Genomic DNA, 19189 nt, shown 5'->3' on the forward strand with positions numbered 1-19189 from the left:
CTGGGGAGTCCAGGAAGGCAGCAGACGGAAGGTTAGGATTCAGGGTCAGGACACCAGGAGGGGCATCCCTGTCCCAGGAAGCTCCCAAATCCAAGCCTCACTGCCTCAGGATAGAAGACACAAGACACCATGTGGTCCCTTTGCTGGAGAGGACAGAGACTGAGTGGATGGTCTGCCTGGGAGGAACTCAGGCTATTGCTAGCTGGGCCCCAGGGTGGCACAGTCTTCTCTGCTCAGTTTCTCTGGCGGCAGCATGGCACATTGGCCTCTCCGCCTTGTCCCCCTCAACTGCCTCCCAGTTCTCTCTCGTGGGACCTGCAGATCAAGGTGGTACCTCCTCCTTCTGATGGCCTTGGAGCCGTGACATGGAGGACCGCTCCTCCCTTCCAGAGCTATGCTTCTGTGGAATGCCTCTTGTTCCCTTCTTCCCCATCCCTCGTCCATTCCCACTAGGGCTCTCCTCCTGGGAACCAGCTGCCATTTGGGGACCTGAGGAGATGAGCTGCTGTGCTCTGACCTGTGTGCAGCAGAGTGGGATTGTCCCCCACCATGTCCTGGCCACTATATCTCTGCTAATGCACCCCAGGGCTATGGAGTCCCATGGTAAGAGAACAGAAGGGAACTGGGAGGTGGGGGTCCTGTGTGGGGCCTCTGTCCTCACCACCATCCTAGGAAAGGAGTCATGGTGCAGACAAGACCAGGGTCCAGAAGCCCCTTGGCACCGTGAGCCCCAGTGGGAACCTGCTCCAGCTTGGAGCCCAGAACCACATCCCTTCCCTGCCATGAGACAGGTGACAGGGACTCAAGCCAGTGACTCCATTTCTGTGAGGGTCCGGGGGCGGGCAGTGGTCTTGCAATTAGATGTGATTGCTGTCGAAACACAGCTGCGGTGTCTGTGAGTGACTAATGGGAACTGAATGTCGCTCTTATTGCTTTTCACCCGGCTAATTTGTCAGACACTGTCAGGAGCCCATGGGAGGGGTGGTAGGAGGGGGGCGATGGTCTGAGTCACTGGTGCAGTGGCAAGGCCAGGGGTCTTGGAGAAGGACAGAAAGGGACCAGGAACACCTGGTAGTAACCCAGGGCCAGCAGAGGCCTGGGCTATGTCACTGTGTGAGTTTCTGGTGGGGGCCAAAAGATCCAGGGTTGCCTTGCTCATCACAGATCTATGGCTGGTGACTCTTAAGCCCTAGTGTGTACACAAATGAACATACACATGAGGACATATACTTTATAAGCATACGTGTGGGCAGGCATAGACACATTCACAAGCACGCGAGTATACTAACACATTTGCAAAGCATCTCCGCACATGTGAACACATTCACAGGCCTATGACCACACAGGTATGCACACGCATGTAATATACTTTCACATGCACACTCATCGCACAGCCCAATAAGATGAGTTCCACAGCATGGGCTCCGGAACCTGGCTGCACTCCCACCCCTGGGTGCTCTGGGCATCTCAGCACCTCCGCCCCCACTACTTGTGGCTGGAGCCTGGGCATCCAGGAGACTTAGGTGAGATGCAGCCATCCTGCCCCCAGTCTTGACCCTCTGCCAGCATGAAGATGGTATATCCTTGGGGGAGGACTGATCATCAGGGTTTCGGTAGCCTCTCGCTGCCCAGGACTGACCCACCTTTGCCTCTGTGACCTGCCCTCTCTATGTCTCCCTCTTCCCTCCTTGTCTTGGTCCCACGGCTTCTGACTATTGGTCCCTCACCTAGAAGGATCAAGAGTCCCCTTGGCCTCTGGAAAGCCCACAGACACATGAAATCAAAGGCCACCTCCTTGAGAAGCCCCTCACAGGAGAAGAAACATGTGTCATTCTGTAGACACTGGGCCCTTTGGAAGGTGCACAGAACTCTTCATGAGATCTGCCCCCACTATGGATTGGGAAACCAAGTTTAGGGACACAGAGGACTGACGGGGACCCTCCTCTGGCCCCTCAGATCATGGGTCTCCAGAACCCAGGCAGACCCCTTATGATGAGGACCAGGACACAGGAATGGCCCCATTAACCCAGAGTGGAAGGGGCTCAGAGGGGAGGCCAGGAAGGAGGGTGGGGGCTGCATGGAGAAGGGGCCCAGGTCTGTAGGTCTGAGAGTTTGACTGGAGAAAGGACATGCTGGCCAGGGTAGGCACCTTGGGTACAGACAGGGTGAGGGAGGTGTCCATGGTGATAGGGAGAGCTGAAGTGATGCGGTAGGCGCCGAGCCAGAGGTAAGGCCAGGAGGTAGCTCTGCCCATGGCTCTCGCCTCTGGTCTGACTCCCAAACACCCAATTACTCCTAAGTGCATCCGATCGACTCAAGTGGCTGGTCCTGGCCATCTCGTCGATACTCTGCGCCTGCCGGCCCTGCGGCTCCTGCTTCATCTGATGGCCTTGTTAAGGGCTAATTGCTCTGGCATTTGGGTCTAATGGGGACGGGGACAGCCAGATCCTGCCGTGGTGTCATGGCTGTCCTAGCTGGCGGGTGGGGGTGCCACCTCAGACTTAGGGGTGAGGCACCGAAGCCTCCAAGCAGAGCTGCCTAGCAGGGCTTCTGATGGCCCACCCAAATCAGCCAGGTAAGAGGAGGATATGTGCTTACTGTCCCCCTTGTTGGGCTCACTCTTTAGCAGCCCCCAGGAAGGCCGAGGGTAGAATGATGTTCTGAGTGTCCCCAAGCCCAGAAAGGGCCCCAGCAGGTGTCACTTGGTGGTCATTCAGGCCTCTGACCCCAGAAGCAGGGTACAGGGCTTCTTGGGTGACCCTGGTGTTTGGGTCCTGAGGGGCTGTGAAGAGAGCTCAGAGTGGGCCTGGTCAAAGTGTGCAGTGTGCGTGTGTGTGTCTATCTATGCGTGTATCTGTGTCTGTTTGAGTATGTGTGTCTATCTGGGTTTGTCTGTGTGTGTACTTGTGTCTGTGTGTGCATGTGTGTCTGTGTTTATGTGTGCATGCCTGCGTCTGTGCATGTCACACAGCTGTGTGCATTGTCCAGGTTCCTGCAGGGACGCTAACTGCTGGCTGACAAAGCCCTTCATTCTCCTCAAATTGATGGGAAGCACCCTTTGAACTGGATTACTGGTTGTTTTCCCCAGAAGTATTTGCACATGATTCTCCACAGTGCAGCACAGAGCTGGTGGGGTCCAAGCTGGAGAAAGTCAGTGTGCAAGGTGGAGGGACAGTCAAAGTGGCTGGGGCCACCCTGGACTGGCTCCTAGACTGAGGCTGGGGCACAAGTGTTTTCTGCACCCAGGACAGGGTGGGGAGGGAGGAGGCCCTGACACTTCATGCCCACCCCTGTCAGGCTGCAGCTAGGGCCTGCACAGCCACGGGACCGGGACAGTCTAGAGGCTGCTGGCCGGGCCCCAGAGCAGTGCCCTTCTCAGAGCCCACCCTCACTGGGCCCCTTGAGTGGGCCAGGTTTGGGGCATCCCGAGTGGGCAAGACTGCGTGTGTGTGGCAGGCAGGAAGTCAAGGCTGAGTCTGTGCCCTGCCTTGCCCACGTGGGAGGAGGCACGGCCACCTGGGAGCAGCACTGTCATTATGGACTATTAAGCCTGTGCACTGGGAAAGGCTGTCGAGAAAAGATGCTCTGCTTGTTGGAGCTGGCTCTGTGGCCCAATTGCCAAGGTGACAAGCATCTGTAATTGCTCAGGACGACTGTGAGGAGCAGGGCTAGGCAGGAGGCCCCAGGGTTTCATGAAGGGGCACAGGGCTGCAGACCCCATACTCCATAGCAGGCGGGGACTGCAGCGGCCACTCAGACCCCCATGGGGCTCCCACTGCCCTGGCCATGTCCCCTTACCTGATCTCTCTTTTGTGTTTGGAGCCTTTTCCTCCTCCTTGCCTTGGGGCTCACTCCCATGTGCTCCGCTCCCAGCCTTCTCTTTCCTGGGAGACCCACACTGGCCCTAGGGCTCTCTTGGAGCCTAACCTCGGCTTTTGGGGAACCCCTTCCCAGCCCTACCCTTCCCTCCCAGGTCCTTCTCCTCCCAGAGGAGGCATTGGCAGCTGCCTGTCAGATTCCCCCTTTGTGGCCTGGGATTCTGAGCCTCCAGTCCCTGGGAAGAGCTGCCCAGGATCCTTGAAGATCAAAATCCTGGGGTAGGGGACTTGAACTGGAGACTGATTGTGACCCAGAGAGGTCATGCGTCTCAGGGCCTCAGGCCTCCTGTCTGCAGCATGGATTTGTTTGAAGGCAGGCAGGACAAGACACTCCTGAAGGCCCTCATGCTGGGCTCACAGAAGCCAGAGGTAACCAACCATGCCTTCCGGGCCCATCACAGAGGTGTGGTGACTGCCTGCCTGCCAGCAGAGCCTGCCTGCCCTTTGAGGGGATTTGGGAAGGAGCAGAGGTAGGAGGAGGTGGAGCACCTGGCACGGGGTACAGCAGGGGCTGGGAAAAAGGGTGCAGGGCAGGGACCGAAGTAGGGGCTCCAGGAGACCCTCACCATCTCGGGTGCAGGAGGATCACAGCACCAAACAGGTCCAGGACGAGGCCAGCACTAGAGTATGGCCAGCTAGGCCTGCAGGGCAGGTGTGTGGGGAGAGCTTCCCAGGAATGATGGACTCACAGACAGACACCCTTACAAGGCTGTGGAGGTGGAAACCTGCGCAGGGGCAGGAGGCTGGGGCAGCACTCACCTTCAGGAGCATCCAGGGGCCTCCCTGCCCTCAGTGCCTGCTCTGGGTGCTGCTTGGGGTGCCTGGGCCCAGGAAAGGGCCTAGAAAGTACAGCCCCCACACCGCTCCCCACATAGCTCCCGGGCAGCACAACCAGCCCAGGCAGGAAAACGAATTAAAAAGCAATATTTGTGTCAGTGAAAGACATTTGCTGAAAGGTTAAATCCACATCCGGCAGTGCAGCCTGGGCCCTCCGGCTTGGTGCGTGTTAGATATGCCGCCCCGCCTGGCCTGTGCCACCTAAGCAAACGGCCTGGGCAAGGCAGGCGGGGCCTGGGGTGATGGTCGTCACCTGCCCCCGGGGACCCCTGTGGCCACCTGAGGGGCAATTGAGCCTTTGGGGGTCTCCAGGGGAGTAAGAGCCTATCCAGATCCTCCACAGGCCTGGGGGCCGATGTGGAGGTCGGGCTACCCCGGGCTCATCAGGGCTAGGGCACAAGCCCCAGGCCCCAGGGAAGCAGGCTTGCCTTCATATGGGATCTTATGGAGATCCTTTCAAACCATTTTTTCCTTTTTTTTTTTTTTTTTTTTTTCTGGTACAGACAGCTGAGTTGGGCTTTTAGGATGCATAAGAGCTTGCCAGAAGAAAGTAGGGGAAGAATAGCATTTCAAATTGGGTATCAGAGAACCCCAAACCCACCTGGATCAGGAAGTGGGAACCACGAGGAGTAAAAAGGTCAGCAGGGCACAGTGGCCAGGGGCAGTGGCATTGGTGGGCTTTCCTGCAACTGATGGAACATTCAGGTCTCCTCCAGAGAGCAATGGGGTAAGACAGCTTTGGGGAAGGACCTGGGGCGATTGTTGAAGGGAGAACTGGGGAGTGAAGTGGATGTGATGAATACTGTAGGTGGTTCCTGGGGGTCTGAGAGATGCCCAGGAAGTGGGCTGGGCTCTCATGGTGATCAGCCAAGGGGGAGTTGGGAGTAGAGGGAGGCCAGTGTCCTCCTCTCTCCAATCTGCCATTTTCAGGGTGGGCTCTGGCCTTTGGCATCCGACTGGCCCCACAGGCCAGGGAACAGGGGGTGCCTTTCTGCAAGTCCCCTCAGTGAGGGAGGGCAGGCCTGGGAAGCTGCCCCATGCTGTCTACACACTTCTGCTCCAAGCCATGACCTGCAGCAAGGAATGGCGCCAGGGAGGGGTTTAGGCTGAATGGACTCAAGCCCACTATTGAGGAGGGGTCCCCTCTGGCTCCTGGACTCCTGGGAGATTCTGAGTGAGCACTTGGCCCTGGCTGGAAGGAAGATGCCTATGGGACAACAGCTGGGGAAGGCAAGTGAGAGAGTCCCAGGCACCATGAGAAAGCTTGTCCCCAGAGAGTGCCATCACCCAAGATCAGCTGAAGAAGGGGGTGGTGGGTGGCTGGCAGGAAGCTCTCTGGGGAGAGAAGGGGAGCCCAGGACCCTCAGTGCCGAGGGCAGGGTGTGCTCCCCAGGGGAGGAGTGGTCCAGAGGTAGGTGGTGGAACGGCTGTGCAGGGCAGCTGGCCCCGTTTCCTGGGTGCTGTCCTGGTCACCCTGGAAGGGGGTTGCAGTCCTTGGGGAGGATGGGGGCCTCTGAGAGGTAAGTGGGACTCTCTTAGAGACAGACACACTGGAGGGATTGGCCCTTCTGGATCATTCTGTGCCCCAAGGACCCACCTGGAGGTCCAGCACCAAGACCAGCAGGCACAAGGCTAAGGCAGTGCAGACACCATGCCTGATGGGTCTGCAGAAAAGAGCCCAGAATTCAGTGGGGAAATTTGAAGGCTCCTCTGGGAAAGTAAAGGAAGGCACTCCTGATGCTGAGGCTCAAAACTTCGTCCCTCTTGGGGTGCCTGAGGGTGTTGGCCACAGAGGGACAGGGTTGGTGGAGCATGTGCCTGTGGGTGCCCAGCAGAACCCCTCTCTGTGAGCCCCCAGGGGGCATGGGCTGAGGGGACCTAGCTGTCCCCTTCCCCTGTAGAATGTGAGCCAGCCCTGGTCCACAAGCAGAGGGGCTGGGGATGATTCAGAGGCCGGTGCCTGCGACACGAATGCAATTAGATCTAATGGGACGGAGCCCTTTCTCCTGCAGCTCCACGCCCACCCCGCCTCCCTCAGGCACAGCAGGCAGGAGAGGGAGGGATCCATGGGAGGTGGGAGGTGAGGGACCCAGAGGGGCTTTGACGTCAGCCTGGCCTTTAAGAAGCTGCCTGCTAAGGGCTGTGGAGACGGAGACGCGGACCACCACGAAGCATCATGCCCACCCCCGGCGCCGCCACACCGCAGCCCAAGGGCTTTCGAAGGGCCGTCTCAGAGCTGGATGCCAAGCAGGCTGAGGCAATCATGGTAAGGGGGCATGCTGGCACCCATGGGCCAGAGTGTACCAGACGCCCAGGGGCAGCCGGAGCAGCTTCTGGTTGAGAGCCAACCTGGAGTCTGCAGGGTTGGTGTGTGTCCTGGCGCAGAGGGTGCCCCCTGTGCCCCAGTGTATGTCTCTTCTGTATCCTACTGGGCTCTGGGAGATGGTGCCTGTCCCACAGTGCCAACCTCTGGGGTTTGTGTGGGTCTCTGTGTGTCCTGTTTCTTGAATCAGGAAAAATATTCCCCTTGGGCGTCCTGGATGATGAAGACTGTCTGTGGTCACAGTCAGCCAGGGGCCCTGGGAGCGTGCCTCATCTGCCCACCCCACTTGCCTCCTGTGCCCAGCTGCCTTTATCGGTTACCTGCTTGGGTGGGGGGGACCCCAACTTTCCTGGCCCAGTGACAGTTTGTGGCAGGGTCCAACAAACAGGAGCAGGCTCAGGTTCTGTTGTGCCAAAGATGATCTGGCTCTGTGGCAACTTCTGTCCCTCCTCCTGTCCCTTCCTCTCCTCTCCCTGAGCTCTCAATGCAGGTGAAGGACACTGAGCTGGACTGGGCAACTGGGGGTCTCAGCCTCTGAGGGAAGCTTAGTTCTGCTTCAGGGTCCAGAGCAATCTGCTCCCCATACACCCAGGAGGGGCTTGTGTTTGTAGACATTAGTGGAGAAGCTTAACTTTCAGGCCATTTTCAGGGATGATGTGGAGTCAAGAGGGCCCTTCCTTCCTCCCCAGTTCCAAATCAGATTCCTCCCCTAGGGAGGCCCCAGCCCACCCAGCCTCTAGAGTTCTCCTGGGCCAGAGCAATGGCCCTGGTTCTTTTCTCATTGTCCACCCAACATCAGGAGGGCCTTTTGAGGTGGTGGACTTCTAAGAAAAGGAGGGGAGAACTGTGCTGAACCTCCTTCCATTTTCAGGACCCCAGAACCCTGGGAGGGGCTTGTTCTCTTTTACCAAGGGACTGAGGGACCCAGGGCCTTCTTGGAAGCTCAGCTCCAAGACTGAGACCAGATGCCTCCTCAGTCCAAGCCTGGGTGGGCTCTGAGTACTGGGGGATTGGACCTGCAGACCCATGGTGCCTGGGGAGAGACAGATGGCCAGCATTGGCTGCACAGAGGCAACATGTGCCAAGAGTTCTGATGGAGCATGTAAGGAAGGGCCTTGGCCCTGCACCTCCACAAGGAGGCCAGGAGGTCCCCAAAGGAGGGACACTTACTCCCTGCTGCCTACATGGGCCACCCTGACCTAGAGACCTCCTGTGCTCTGGTCTTCCAGTGCCCTGGCTGCCGTCCATCTGTCCATCTGTGGGCACAGGAGAGCCAGCTCCTCCATCACTAATCCAGTTAAGGCCAGGCCTAGGGACAGGTGACACAGCATGTCTGCCTTGGGAGGCAGCTAGCCAGGTGCCTTGGCCCCCCACCCTACCATGGCTTCCAGCATCTTCCCGTCAGGCCGGCTGCCACCTCTTCCAGCAGGACCTGCATGCAACTCCCCAGGTGGGCTCGGCAGTGTGCCTGTCTCCCGCCTGTGTGCCACCAAGCAGGCTGCCTGGGCCCTAAGGGTATCAGAGAGGAGACTGAAGCAAGTCCCTGTCCACACAGTCCCCACAGTTCATCGGGCGTCGGCAGAGCCTCATTGAGGATGCTCGCAAGGAGCGGGAGGCAGCTGCGGCGGCAGCAGCAGCTGCAGTGGTCTCCTCGGAGCCTGGGGACCCCCCGGAGGCGGTGGCCTTTGAGGAAAAGGAGGGGAAAGCTGTGCTGAACCTGCTCTTCTCCCTTCGGGGCTCCAAGCCCTCTCCGCTGTCCCGGGCAGTCAAGGTGTTTGAGGTGAGCACAGGGGCTGGTGATCTGGCTCCTGGAGGAAAGCCTGTCCCAGGTGACATGAGAGCCAGACTCCTTGTGAGCTCCCAGATCTGGCTCAGTGGCCCAAGGGTCCTTTTGCTGGGCAACAAGAGGTAGTGGTGGAATGGACCCTGCCCACCCTGATGCTCAGCAGTTGCTATGAAGGGACTTGAGGCCAGTGCACTGGTCACAGAGGGGTCCAGGTCACCCTGCCAGCCATGGTGTGGCCGGTGGGCCCCCATGAGGCCATCAGGGAGGCTGGGGAGTGGAGCTGCACAGACAGCCTCAGGACTTGCAGACAGGGCTGCCTGGACAGGGAGACAAGGGCACAACCAGACAGCTCCCTGGCAGACATATAAGACAAAACCAGATTTGCTAGAGGCAAATTCTGACCTAGTAGCGGGAGCCTGCTGTAACTCTGAAAGATGGCAGTGCTGTTACAGCTGCAGAAGTCTAGGGCAGAGCCAGGCAAGCTGACTAGGGTGCTTCTTCCTTCCCCTGTCCCCCGTTTCTCCATTTCTCTCTTCATTTCTTCTCTCTTCTTGCTCTTTTCCTCCCAAAGACATTTGAAGCCAAAATCCACCACCTGGAGACCCGTCCAGCCTCGAGGCAAAGGGCCGGTGGCCCCTACCTGGAATACTTTGTGCGCTTTGAGGTGCCCAGTGGGGACCTGCCTGCTCTGCTTAGCTCTCTGCGCCGGGTGTCGGAGGATGTGCGCAGTGCCAGGGAGGAGAAGGGTAAGCCCTGCGTTCTGTCCCTGAGTGCATCCCTGGGTGTGGGAAGCCACCAGATGATTCTGGGCATGAGGTGCAGAGGCCCCTGCAGGGGAAATGGCTCAAGTGACTTCATGGCACTGGGCTGTGCCTGTGCTGGCCCTGCACCTCCTCTGGTTCTGCGCCATGGCCTCATCTAGGCCCAGGTCACCCCTAGGAACCCCCGCCCCCCGCCGTCATATCCCTGGTGGCCTCTGCTTCACAGAGGCCCCTGGGGGAGGCTGTTCCAAGGAAGGCAACGATGGCGTAGAGACCATACTCACTGGGCCTCTTGCTCTGTCCTCTGTAAAGTCCCATGGTTCCCACGAAAGGTGTCCGAGCTGGACAAGTGTCACCACCTGGTCACCAAGTTTGACCCTGACCTGGACATGGACCATCCGGTGAGCTAGTGTCCCTACCCTATGTCCCTCCAAGCCACCCTGGTTAGCTCAGCTGAGCAGGAGAGGGCAGGACAGCCTCCTAAGGGGTGCCTGTCCGCTCTGCCATCAGGGCTTCTCAGACCAGGTGTACCGCCAGCGCCGGAAGTTGATTGCCGAGATCGCCTTCCAGTACAAGCAGTAAGGGCCATCTACCCAGGGACCCCGTTCTGTGGCCTCACATTGGCTGGGGTGGGGCAGGAAAGGAGGATGGAGGGGAGAGCCATCTTCTCACCCGCATCATCACCTCACTGCTGCTGCTGCCCACTTGAGGTCCAGCCTCCTGCTGGCTGCTCTGCCCCCCGATCCACATATATCAAAGCACAGAGGCGGGCACTGGCATTGGTTCCAAGTCACAGCTGAGGATACTGAGGCACAGAGAGGCTAAGCAGCCCGCCAAGGCCACACAGCCAGCCCCAGGCACAGTCAGCCCAGAGCGCACCCTGTTTATTCCCCACCCCAAAGGCCCCAATCCTGGCTGGCGAGACTCTAAGCAAGGGGGGCTCCCTCCCTTCTTGCCCTCTGTCCCCTGGGTGGGGGCTATGACTGACCACTGACCCCTTCACAGCGGTGAGCCGATTCCCCATGTGGAGTATACAGCTGAAGAGATTGCTACCTGGTGAGACCCATCACAGCCAGCTGGGGCAGGGTGGGGCTGGGCAGGAGGAGCACTGAGCAGGAGCCACCTTCCTGGGCATTGTGTTACTGGCGAGACTAAAGCCAGGCAGAGGAGGCACTTCCCAAGGCTCAGAATATCCGGCTTCCCCTGGGGACGTCCCCACTGCCATCCCCAGAGCCACCAGCGAAGCCCTCCCCCCACTGTGGCAGATACCCATGGTGAATGGTGCCAGGGACTGTGGAAGCAGATGGGGAGGGCACGGGGCAGTCCGGCGGGCCCTGATGCCTGGGCCTGCAGGAAGGAGGTCTACACCACGCTGAAGGGCCTCTATGCCACCCATGCGTGCCGGGAGCACCTGGAGGGCTTCCAGCTGCTGGAGCGTTTCTGTGGCTACCGCGAGGACAGCATTCCACAGCTGGAGGACGTGTCTCGGTTCCTGAAGGGTGCGGGACAGAGGGCAGGGTCCGGGCAGGGAGGGACAAGGAGGGCATCAGCTGTGGGGTGTCTGTCCCCTGGCACCTCGCCACACCTTGACCATGAGGCCCCTTGCAGAGCGGACCGGCTTCCAGCTGCGGCCCGTGGCTGGCCTGCTGTCTGCACGGGACTTCCTGGCCAGCCTGGCCTTCCGCGTGTTCCAGTGCACCCAGTACATCCGCCATGCCTCCTCGCCTATGCACTCCCCTGAGCCGTGAGTGTCCATGGCAGGGTGGCTGTGCCATCAGGAGCAGCAGCACAGAGGGACCAGGGGAGGATGGAGGGAAGGTGGGGCAAGCTGCAGTTCCCCAGCCCCTCCCTCTCTCTGCTTCACACAGGGATTGCTGCCACGAGCTGCTGGGACACGTGCCCATGCTGGCCGACCGCACGTTTGCCCAGTTCTCCCAGGTGGGTCTGGGCCTCAGGTCAGGAGCAGAATCACGGAGAGTCTTTGCTGCTCAGGGGCTGCTGGGGCTAACACCCGGGCAATGCATTCTGCCCACCGTGTAGCTTGCCGAGGAGTGGACAATGTCCTCACAGCCCCTGAGACTTGAAGGTGATGGCACCCTGGGGTACACCCCACCCACAGAAGGGGGAACTCCAGTCCTTTCTTGGAGCCCCAGCCCCTGCCCAAGGTTCCCATGCTTGTGCTGCCACCTGCTGGGTCATCTGGGAACAGCGGCCTCCTACCCTTGGTTGTAAAGGTCTATGCATCCCAGGCAGTGTGAGGGGACCCCTGGAGGGACAGCTGACCCCCAGAGCTCCCATCTTGAGCACAATACTGGGCTGAGTTCACCTTTCAGCCCCCTGTCCCCTCCACAGGACATTGGCCTCGCGTCCCTGGGAGCCTCAGACGAGGAAATTGAGAAGTTGTCCACAGTAGGTTTGATCTCCTCTCTGTCCCAGCCCTACCTAAGCCAGGCCTGCCATGGGGTGGTACCCTGATTGCAGCCAGTGGGAGCTGCGAGAGTGATGACCCTCTCACCAACATGGCCCACTATCCTGACAGGTGTACTGGTTCACAGTGGAGTTTGGGCTGTGCAAACAGAATGGAGAGCTGAAGGCCTACGGTGCTGGGTTGCTGTCCTCCTACGGGGAGCTCCTGGTGAGACTCCAGCAGAGGAGGCCCAGGCCATGGTGTGGGAGAGGGCCAGAGTCCTAAGCGAAGGGACACGTTGGCCGGGCCTCCTAGATTTGGGTTTTCCTCAAAGAAAGCTTATCTGCCAGTCCCCACTCCATGTTGTCACAAGGCCTTGATGGTCCCTCGGGGAAGGCAGGGGTGGGTCCTCACCCAGAACCAATGTGGAGTCAGGCCACAGTACTCCATTCCTCTGGGCACTGGGGTGTGGCGGCTCCATGACATTGGTGACCTCCTGCCAGCACTCCCTCTCTGAGGAGCCTGAGATCCGGGCCTTCGACCCCGATGCTGCCGCTGTTCAGCCCTACCAAGACCAGACCTATCAGCCAGTCTACTTCGTGTCAGAGAGCTTCAGTGATGCTAAGGACAAGCTCAGGTGGGGATGAGACCCCCACCCTGTCTGCAAGCTGTGTGAGTCAGGCCTTCACCCCGCCTCTGAACCCGTTTCACAGAGGATGAAACACCCTTGGTTATAGCATCCCCTCCATAGCACGCACACCTTCCCAGAGGTCCCCAGAAAGTCTGAGCAGAGGGAGGCTGTGGGGCTGGGGCTGCTCTGTGGCCAGGTCTACACCAATTTGCAGAGCCTGAGTTGCTTAAGGACACTTGGACCCTTCCCAGCCTCCTGCCCTCTGAACAGCCTGGTCCTGAGATGGGATGGGGACAGGTCAGGGTGGGATAAGAGGGAAAAGGGTGGCTGAGGGCTGCAGTGAGGCATGGAGGGAGCCAGGGCTTCCCAGGGCTGGGGCTGAAGCTACCAGTGGGGTCCCACAGGGAGCAGCAGAACCCAACAGGGTCATCCTGGTAAAGGATCTCCCTTCCTTTCCAGGACTCTTGTGTACAGGGGAAACTGAGGCCAGGGTTGTGCCTGGCATGAAAGGAGGGTTGGAGCCCACACACAAGCTTAGGGAGCCTCAGAGCACATGGTCAGGGAAGGCTCCTGGAGAGGGGTCACCCAGCAGAGGTCTGCTTGCAAAAGGCCCCTGGAGGAAGCCTGGACAGTTGAGCTTTAGGGGCTCAGGTAGCCCAGAAAAGCCATCCAGCCCCCACCTCTGGCTGTCCTGGAGACTGCAGACCCTGCCTCTAGATGTTAGCCCCTGCCCCTTTCATGCCCCCATCAAGCGATTGAAGGTCTACAATGACTTCCCTCCGTAGGGGCTATGCCTCTCGAATCCAGCGCCCATTCTCTGTGAAGTTCGACCCCTACGCACAGGCCGTTGATGTGCTGGACAGTCCCCACACTATCCAACGCTCCCTAGAGGGTGTCCAGGACCAGCTGCATACCCTCGTCCACGCACTGAGTGCCATCAGCTAGGTGCACGAGGCATGACGCTCCAGGCCCTGGGGGTCTGCCCTGGAGTGTCCCTCTCCCTCCCCAACCTCCTTTTGGCTCCCATCCTGCCCCAGAGCTCAGGCCCATGCAAAGGCTGGGTCACAAGCACCCTCAGGCCCACAGATGACTGGGTGGCCTTTCACCCTCCTCCCCCTGGGCCCCTGCTGAGCTGCCCTGCCAGTTCCTAGCACCATGGCTGGTGTGTGTACCTGTAAGATCCTGTGCTGCTTTTGCCTGAGCCCCAGGGCCATGGACTGGCCCTGCACTGCCCCCCTCACCCCATCTCTCTGTCACCCTGTTCATTGATTCAATAAAAGAAAGAAAGGTCTCTGAGTGTTTGCATGGCCTCTGCATCATGCCCCAGGGGCGGGCCCTGACCCTGGCACCTGCCCAGCCTTGCTTGGAGGGTCCCCTTCTTCCTTCTTCCAGCTGGAGACCCCAGCCTCATTTCCCTGCCACCCAAAGTCCTCTCCCAACTCTGAGCCCCAGCAGCCCCAGAGGGTTAGAGAAGGCCCTGGCTGAGCTGCCCCTTCTCCAGGGCGTGGTAGTACCACGGTGGGAACAGGGATAGGAGGGTCTCTCCAGGCCCCTGTGGGGAGCAGGGAGAGTCTGTGCTAACTGGAAGATGGTCCCCAGCACAGGGCTGCAACCAGGGATAGAGGAAGGGGAAAGACCCAGCTGCCCTGACCTCCTCACCCCATCCCATCCACAGCAGAACTCAGAGGGGTCTCCGTGTGCTCCTGTGTTAAGGGGAGGGCTCAGCTGGATAGGCTCAGAGGCAAGCTTTCCAGGCTTCTGTCTCTAGGAAAGCAAATTGGGGCCTGGAGTATGGGCTCACCCCCCACATTGGCTTGCTAAAGGGGCCGGGACAGCGCCCTGCACCGGGGGCCCCAGCATCCTCCAGGCCCCACCCACCAGCCCTCTTCCTAACCTGTTCCTGGCCTTGCAGAGCTCAGGTCAGGCTTCCTGGGGGCTGCCTCCTCCACGCTTCCTGTGGTGGGTGGTGCACCAGCCAGTCTACAGGACCCTGCTCCAGGTACCCTACTAGACCCGCAGGATCCCTGACTCTAACTCTGAGCATAATGCTGGGAAAGCCCTGCTCCTCTCTCTAGCCCTGCCCAAGGCCCCCAGTCCTCCTTGGCCTCTGTCCTTCTATCATCTGTTAAAGAAAGAAATGGGGCCAGGGATTTAGCTCAGTGGTTCGCTGCCTGCTGCACAAGGGCAAGGGCCTGAGTTCAATTCTTGGTACCAAAAAAAGAAAGAAAGAAAGAAATGAAAGGAGAGAGGGGATGGTGGGGAGAACTGATTGCTGGGCTGGGCGTGGTGCCACACCTGTAATCCCAACACTTGGAGGATCACCATGAGTTTGAGGCCAGCATGAACTAAATAATGAGTTCGAGGTCAGCCTGAACTACACAGTGAGACCCTGTCTCAACAAAATAAAACAAAATGGAAAGTAGAGATGGATGAAGGAAAGAAAGGAAGGAAGAAAAGAGAAAAGGGAAGGAGGGAGGAAGGAAAGGAAGGAAGGAAGAAGAAGAAGAGAGAGAGAAGAAGGAAAGAAAAAAGAAGAAAAGATCTGGGGACATAACTCAGTGTGATGGCCTAGGTTCACTCACTCACTCATCAGTCTGGGTGGAGCAGTGAGCCCTCTCCAGACCCTGGGCTAGGCTACAATCTCTTTTGAGACCCTGGGGAGGAGGCTTTAAGCCCCACTGAGATCCCACAAGGGTTTTACGACCCATTGGGACCCCATGGGTCATCCTTCTGTGTCGCTGAGTCCCTAGGACGGGACTTAAACTTTAGAGAGCCTAAGTAAGAACATGACCTTCACTGAGACCCTCAGGAAGTCTGAGACTCTGGCCAAGGGCTCCTGTCCCTCTCCACTCCCTGAGGCCTTGCTGGCTCCTGGCGTCTTCTCCCCCAGGTCCTCCTGCGTTCAGCTCCCTCCCTGCACAGTCCTCTCCAGGAGGCACCCAGCTTTCCCCAGCTGCCCCAAAACCACTGAGCACAACAGGGTCCTAGGGGGCTAAGGCATGAGCTGCTGCAACATTGCAGAGGTGGAGGTGGCAGAGGAGAAATGAGCAAGGGCCCCACACAGAATTCTTCTCAGGCTGGGGAAGCCTGAGGCTGGGCGAAGGTCAAGTTCCAGGCCCAAGCTCCCAGGCAGAGGGTCTTCAGTGGGCCAGGAAGGGGCTATCAGTGCAAGGCAGGGTGGCAGAGAGGGACAGGAGGCAGGCACAGGATGCCACAGCCCTTCCAACTCTTCCAGATGGAATCTGTGAGGGTCCCAAGGCTGAGATTACCTTGTTCCAACCCTGCCACTAAGGGGGTGGAAGCAGAAGGCAGAGGGGCTCAGAGTCCATGCATCCCCCAGGGGGTTGAGCTGGGCCTCCAGTGCCTGCCCTTAAGGGCTAGGCCCGGGAGAGGGGTGCAGTGTACCACATGGCCTCTGACAGATGTCCCTCTTTGGGTGGTGGGGTCATGGCCCTGGCCTGAAGGAGGAGAGCGGCAGGAGCTCCGGGAAGAGGGGCAGGAGCCAAGAGGATGCCTGGGCTGGACGTGGAGAGGCTCTGCTGTCCCCACTCTGAAGATAGGAAACAGGGCTACCTTGTGGGGTCAAAACACTGCTTCTCCAGGGACTGTACTTTTTTCTGCTCCCAGGGCAAGCTAGAGGGTCTCGTCTGGGGCTGAGCTCTGGGGGGGTGAGGAGTGAGCAGGCAGCAGGCAGCAGGCAGCAGGCAGCAGGTGCTGGGAGGGGAGCTCTCCTCACCCCACAACCCGGGCCATTCACTGGGGGCTGAGGACAGGGGGCCCCAGAACGAAGACGTGAAGTCTGCCCCCTCTCAGTTCCCAGCTCTCCTGGACTAATGTGCAAAGTGCTCACCAAGCCTGGGATGGGCTTTGCGCTCCTGGAGACCTGGGCCCCCAGCTGCGAGCAGGGTTAGCCCAGCCATGAGGTCCCTCATTAAGACTAATGACCCCAGGCCCAAGCAGAGGTGCTGACGACCAAGGAGCTCTTCCTGCAGACCCAGCACCAGGGAAATGATGCAGAAATTGCAGCCTCAGCCCCCTGGCCATCTGCCGATACCAGCACCCCCGGGTCCCTAATGGGCCTGACGGCAGGGTTTGGAGCCAGGGGAGATGGGCTCAGGGCTATAAAATCAGCAGGACCCCAACTGCCCCCAGCCCTGCTGGACCAGCTGCATTCAGAAGCAGTCAGCAAACAGGTCTGTGTCCTCCATGCTGGGACGGAGCTGCACCGCTGGGGCTCCAGGTGGGCTGGGGGAGGACAGAGGGTCTTCTCTTGTACTGGGCCTTCTGGCTTCAACTCTGCCTCTCCCTCAGGTCATTGTCCCTCCACCATGGCCCTGTGGATGCGACTTCTTGCCGTGCTGGCCCTGCTGGCTCTCTGGCGGCCCGACACTGCTCAGGCCTTTGTCAATCGGCATCTGTGTGGTTCACACCTAGTGGAGGCGCTGTATCTGGTATGCGGGGACAATGGCTTCTTCTATACACCCAAGGAGCGCCGGGAGCTGGAGAACCTGCAGGGTGAGCCCCCACGGGCTATCCCTGGCTGTCCCTGTGCCCAGGGCCCCCTCCTTGGCAGGGGCAGAAGTAGGCAGGAAGCTACTGCCCAGGAGAGTCAATGGGCTTTTTGAAAAGGAAGGCAGCTCTCATGGTCATTTCCTAAAGACACCAGCTCCCCGTGCCAAGTGGAGCATCTGGGGATGGGGGTGAGCAGGCCGCACCCTTGAGCTCTGGACTCTCCCCTCCACTTGCCCTCAAGTACCTGCCCTGGCCCCAGCCTACTCCTCATAGGTTGCATCCTAGTGTTGATAGTTTCACGGTAGCCTGGGGGACATAAATGGGATGCCCCATCCCAAGCTCCTGCATGCCTCTGGGCAAACACTCCACGGAGCTCTGAGCTCTGCCACAGACACAGAAACACATGGACAGGAGGTGTGGGCCTCAGCGCTCTGTGTGTCCAGTGCCCTGTGCCTGTCCCCGGCATGGCGTCTCTTCCACCTGGGCCCAGCTCATCTGGGGATGCAGTGAGAGGTACTGGCATAGGGACAGCAGGCACTCTGCTGCTCCTGACAGGATCTCCCTTCATCTCTCTCCCTGCTGCTGCTGCTCCTGTGTTTCGGCACCATCGTCCTGCAGTGGGGCAGGCAGAGCCGGGCATGGGCCTGGAGGCAGGCGGATTGCAGCCCTTGGCACAGGAGCTGGCACTACAGAAGCGTGGCATTGTGGATCAGTGCTGTAACAGCATCTGCTCACTCTACCAGCTGCAGAATTACTGCAATTAGACACCCGCCTCGAGCCTGGCCGGCCACTCTCCCCAGGCAACCAATAAATGCCTTGAATGAGCCCTGCTGCATGTTCTATGTTGCGGATGGGGAGAGACTGACCTGGGTGGGCAATGCTCGCCAGCCTCCCAGGCTGTCCTCCACAAAAGTCTCCCTCCCCATGCTCTCTGCACCCCGTCACACCCCCGAGCATCTTCCTTGCTCTCTGGGCATCCACACTGGCCCAGTCCCAGGACCAGATGACACCCTCCAGATGAATGTCCCCAGCCTGGGGTGCTGGGAGGACTCCATCCCCCACCTTGCTGCTTCCAGACAGATAGAGAGAAGGCCTGTGGGTCTCTGGTGGGTGGGGATGATGGGCAGCTGGGAGCTGACTTCTTGTTCCAAAGCCCTGGGCCCTCAAGGTCCCCAGAGAACTTTTGGAGGCAAGAGGACCAGAGCATTCCAACAATTGCTTCCCCCTGGCCCTCCCAGGCTGTTTTAGAGCAAATTTGGATGGCGTTTCCATAGAGGGAAGAAGCTGGGGGCTAGGGATTTAGCACAGTGGCACTGTGCCTGCCTCGAAAGCACAAGGTCCTCAGTTTGATCCCCTGTACCAAAACAAAAAGAAGCTGGGCTGGGGCTGAGGGTCCTTCTGGGGCAGGGATTGAGAAAGGCCAGGAGGCTGCTGCAGAGGCTGGGCCACCCTCAGTGCTGTCCAGCTCTGGGTGGCCTGGGGGTAACCTTAGCCTCCAGTCTGGACCCAACCAGAGACCCTGGGGACCCACTTTGCCCTGAAGGAGAGGCCAGGCCAGACGGCCCCCATGAGCAAGGGACAAGATCCTAAAGCACTGGGTGGGGGCCTTGGAGCCCCACCCCTCAGGAGTCCCTTGCCTGCTCACAGGGAGCCAGAGATCACAGCCCAGGGACCAGGGCCAGGTCTCCCTGCTGCCTCCAGCCTGTCCCTCCTGTGAGGCAGGGGTGCTTGCAGGTTCCTTTATCTGAGAACTAGAAGTCTTCTCCAGAGGTGCCCCCAGACTCTAAGGATAAGGTCACTCTGAGTCTAGACCCTCTCCTGCACCCACTGAGCCCAGAAAATTTTCTCTGGAGGCCCAGCCTGGGTGCCACCTGCTGGGCAGATAAGAGCCCAGGGGCTCCAAGGGCTGGCCTTGGCCTGGAAGCTCACTAAGTGACCCCGGCTACTCTGAGGTCTGGCCAGCCTGCCTGCCACCCAGGCCAAACCATTCTGCCCCTCCTATGAGAGCTCCACCTGGCTGGATCTAGGGTGGCTAGATCTGGGACTGGTGCCTA

General features: G+C 59.3%; 2 protein-coding genes across 4 annotated transcripts; both read left to right on the plus strand.

Annotated features, from left to right (window-relative positions):
- The first annotated feature begins 6775 nt into the window (after window positions 1-6775).
- Th (tyrosine hydroxylase) lies at window positions 6776-13914 on the plus strand. 3 transcript variants are annotated; one of them, XM_004852098.3, is made up of 13 exons: window positions 6776-6981; window positions 8594-8818; window positions 9396-9570; window positions 9898-9986; window positions 10096-10163; window positions 10591-10641; window positions 10939-11084; window positions 11194-11329; window positions 11454-11523; window positions 11938-11994; window positions 12125-12220; window positions 12496-12629; window positions 13409-13914. In XM_004852098.3, the coding sequence occupies exons 1-13, from the start codon at window positions 6892-6894 to the stop codon at window positions 13566-13568; spliced, it is 1497 nt and encodes a 498-aa protein (XP_004852155.2). In that variant the 5' UTR covers window positions 6776-6891; the 3' UTR covers window positions 13569-13914. The 3 variants fall into 3 exon arrangements, with proteins under 3 accessions (XP_004852155.2, XP_012930194.2, XP_021120075.1); XM_021264416.2 differs by having other exon boundaries at window positions 6787-6981; window positions 12496-12664; window positions 13409-13598; XM_013074740.3 differs by lacking the exon at window positions 8594-8818 and having other exon boundaries at window positions 6785-6981.
- A 3019-nt stretch (window positions 13915-16933) lies between these two features.
- Ins (insulin) lies at window positions 16934-17899 on the plus strand. Its single transcript, XM_004852092.2, has 2 exons — window positions 16934-17138; window positions 17754-17899. The coding sequence occupies exons 1-2, from the start codon at window positions 16952-16954 to the stop codon at window positions 17897-17899; spliced, it is 333 nt and encodes a 110-aa protein (XP_004852149.1). The 5' UTR covers window positions 16934-16951.
- The last annotated feature ends 1290 nt before the right edge of the window (window positions 17900-19189 follow it).

The sequence above is a fragment of the Heterocephalus glaber genome, unplaced genomic scaffold, assembly GCF_053883595.1.
Source record: "Heterocephalus glaber isolate CG9 unplaced genomic scaffold, H.glaber_assembly_v1.0 deba00000594, whole genome shotgun sequence".
NCBI classification, from domain to species: Eukaryota; Metazoa; Chordata; class Mammalia; order Rodentia; family Bathyergidae; genus Heterocephalus; species Heterocephalus glaber.

Coding starts and splice junctions, on each gene's coding strand:
- Th (XM_004852098.3), top strand. CDS start 6,892: ATGCCCACCCCCGGCGCCGCCACACCGCAGCCCAAGGGCTTTCGAAGG. Junction 9,987..10,095: donor ACCTGGACATGGACCATCCG/GTGAGCTAGTGT, acceptor CTCTGCCATCAG/GGCTTCTCAGACCAGGTGTA. Junction 11,995..12,124: donor AAATTGAGAAGTTGTCCACA/GTAGGTTTGATC, acceptor CTATCCTGACAG/GTGTACTGGTTCACAGTGGA.
- Ins (XM_004852092.2), top strand. CDS start 16,952: ATGGCCCTGTGGATGCGACTTCTTGCCGTGCTGGCCCTGCTGGCTCTC. Junction 17,139..17,753: donor GGAGCTGGAGAACCTGCAGG/GTGAGCCCCCAC, acceptor ATCGTCCTGCAG/TGGGGCAGGCAGAGCCGGGC.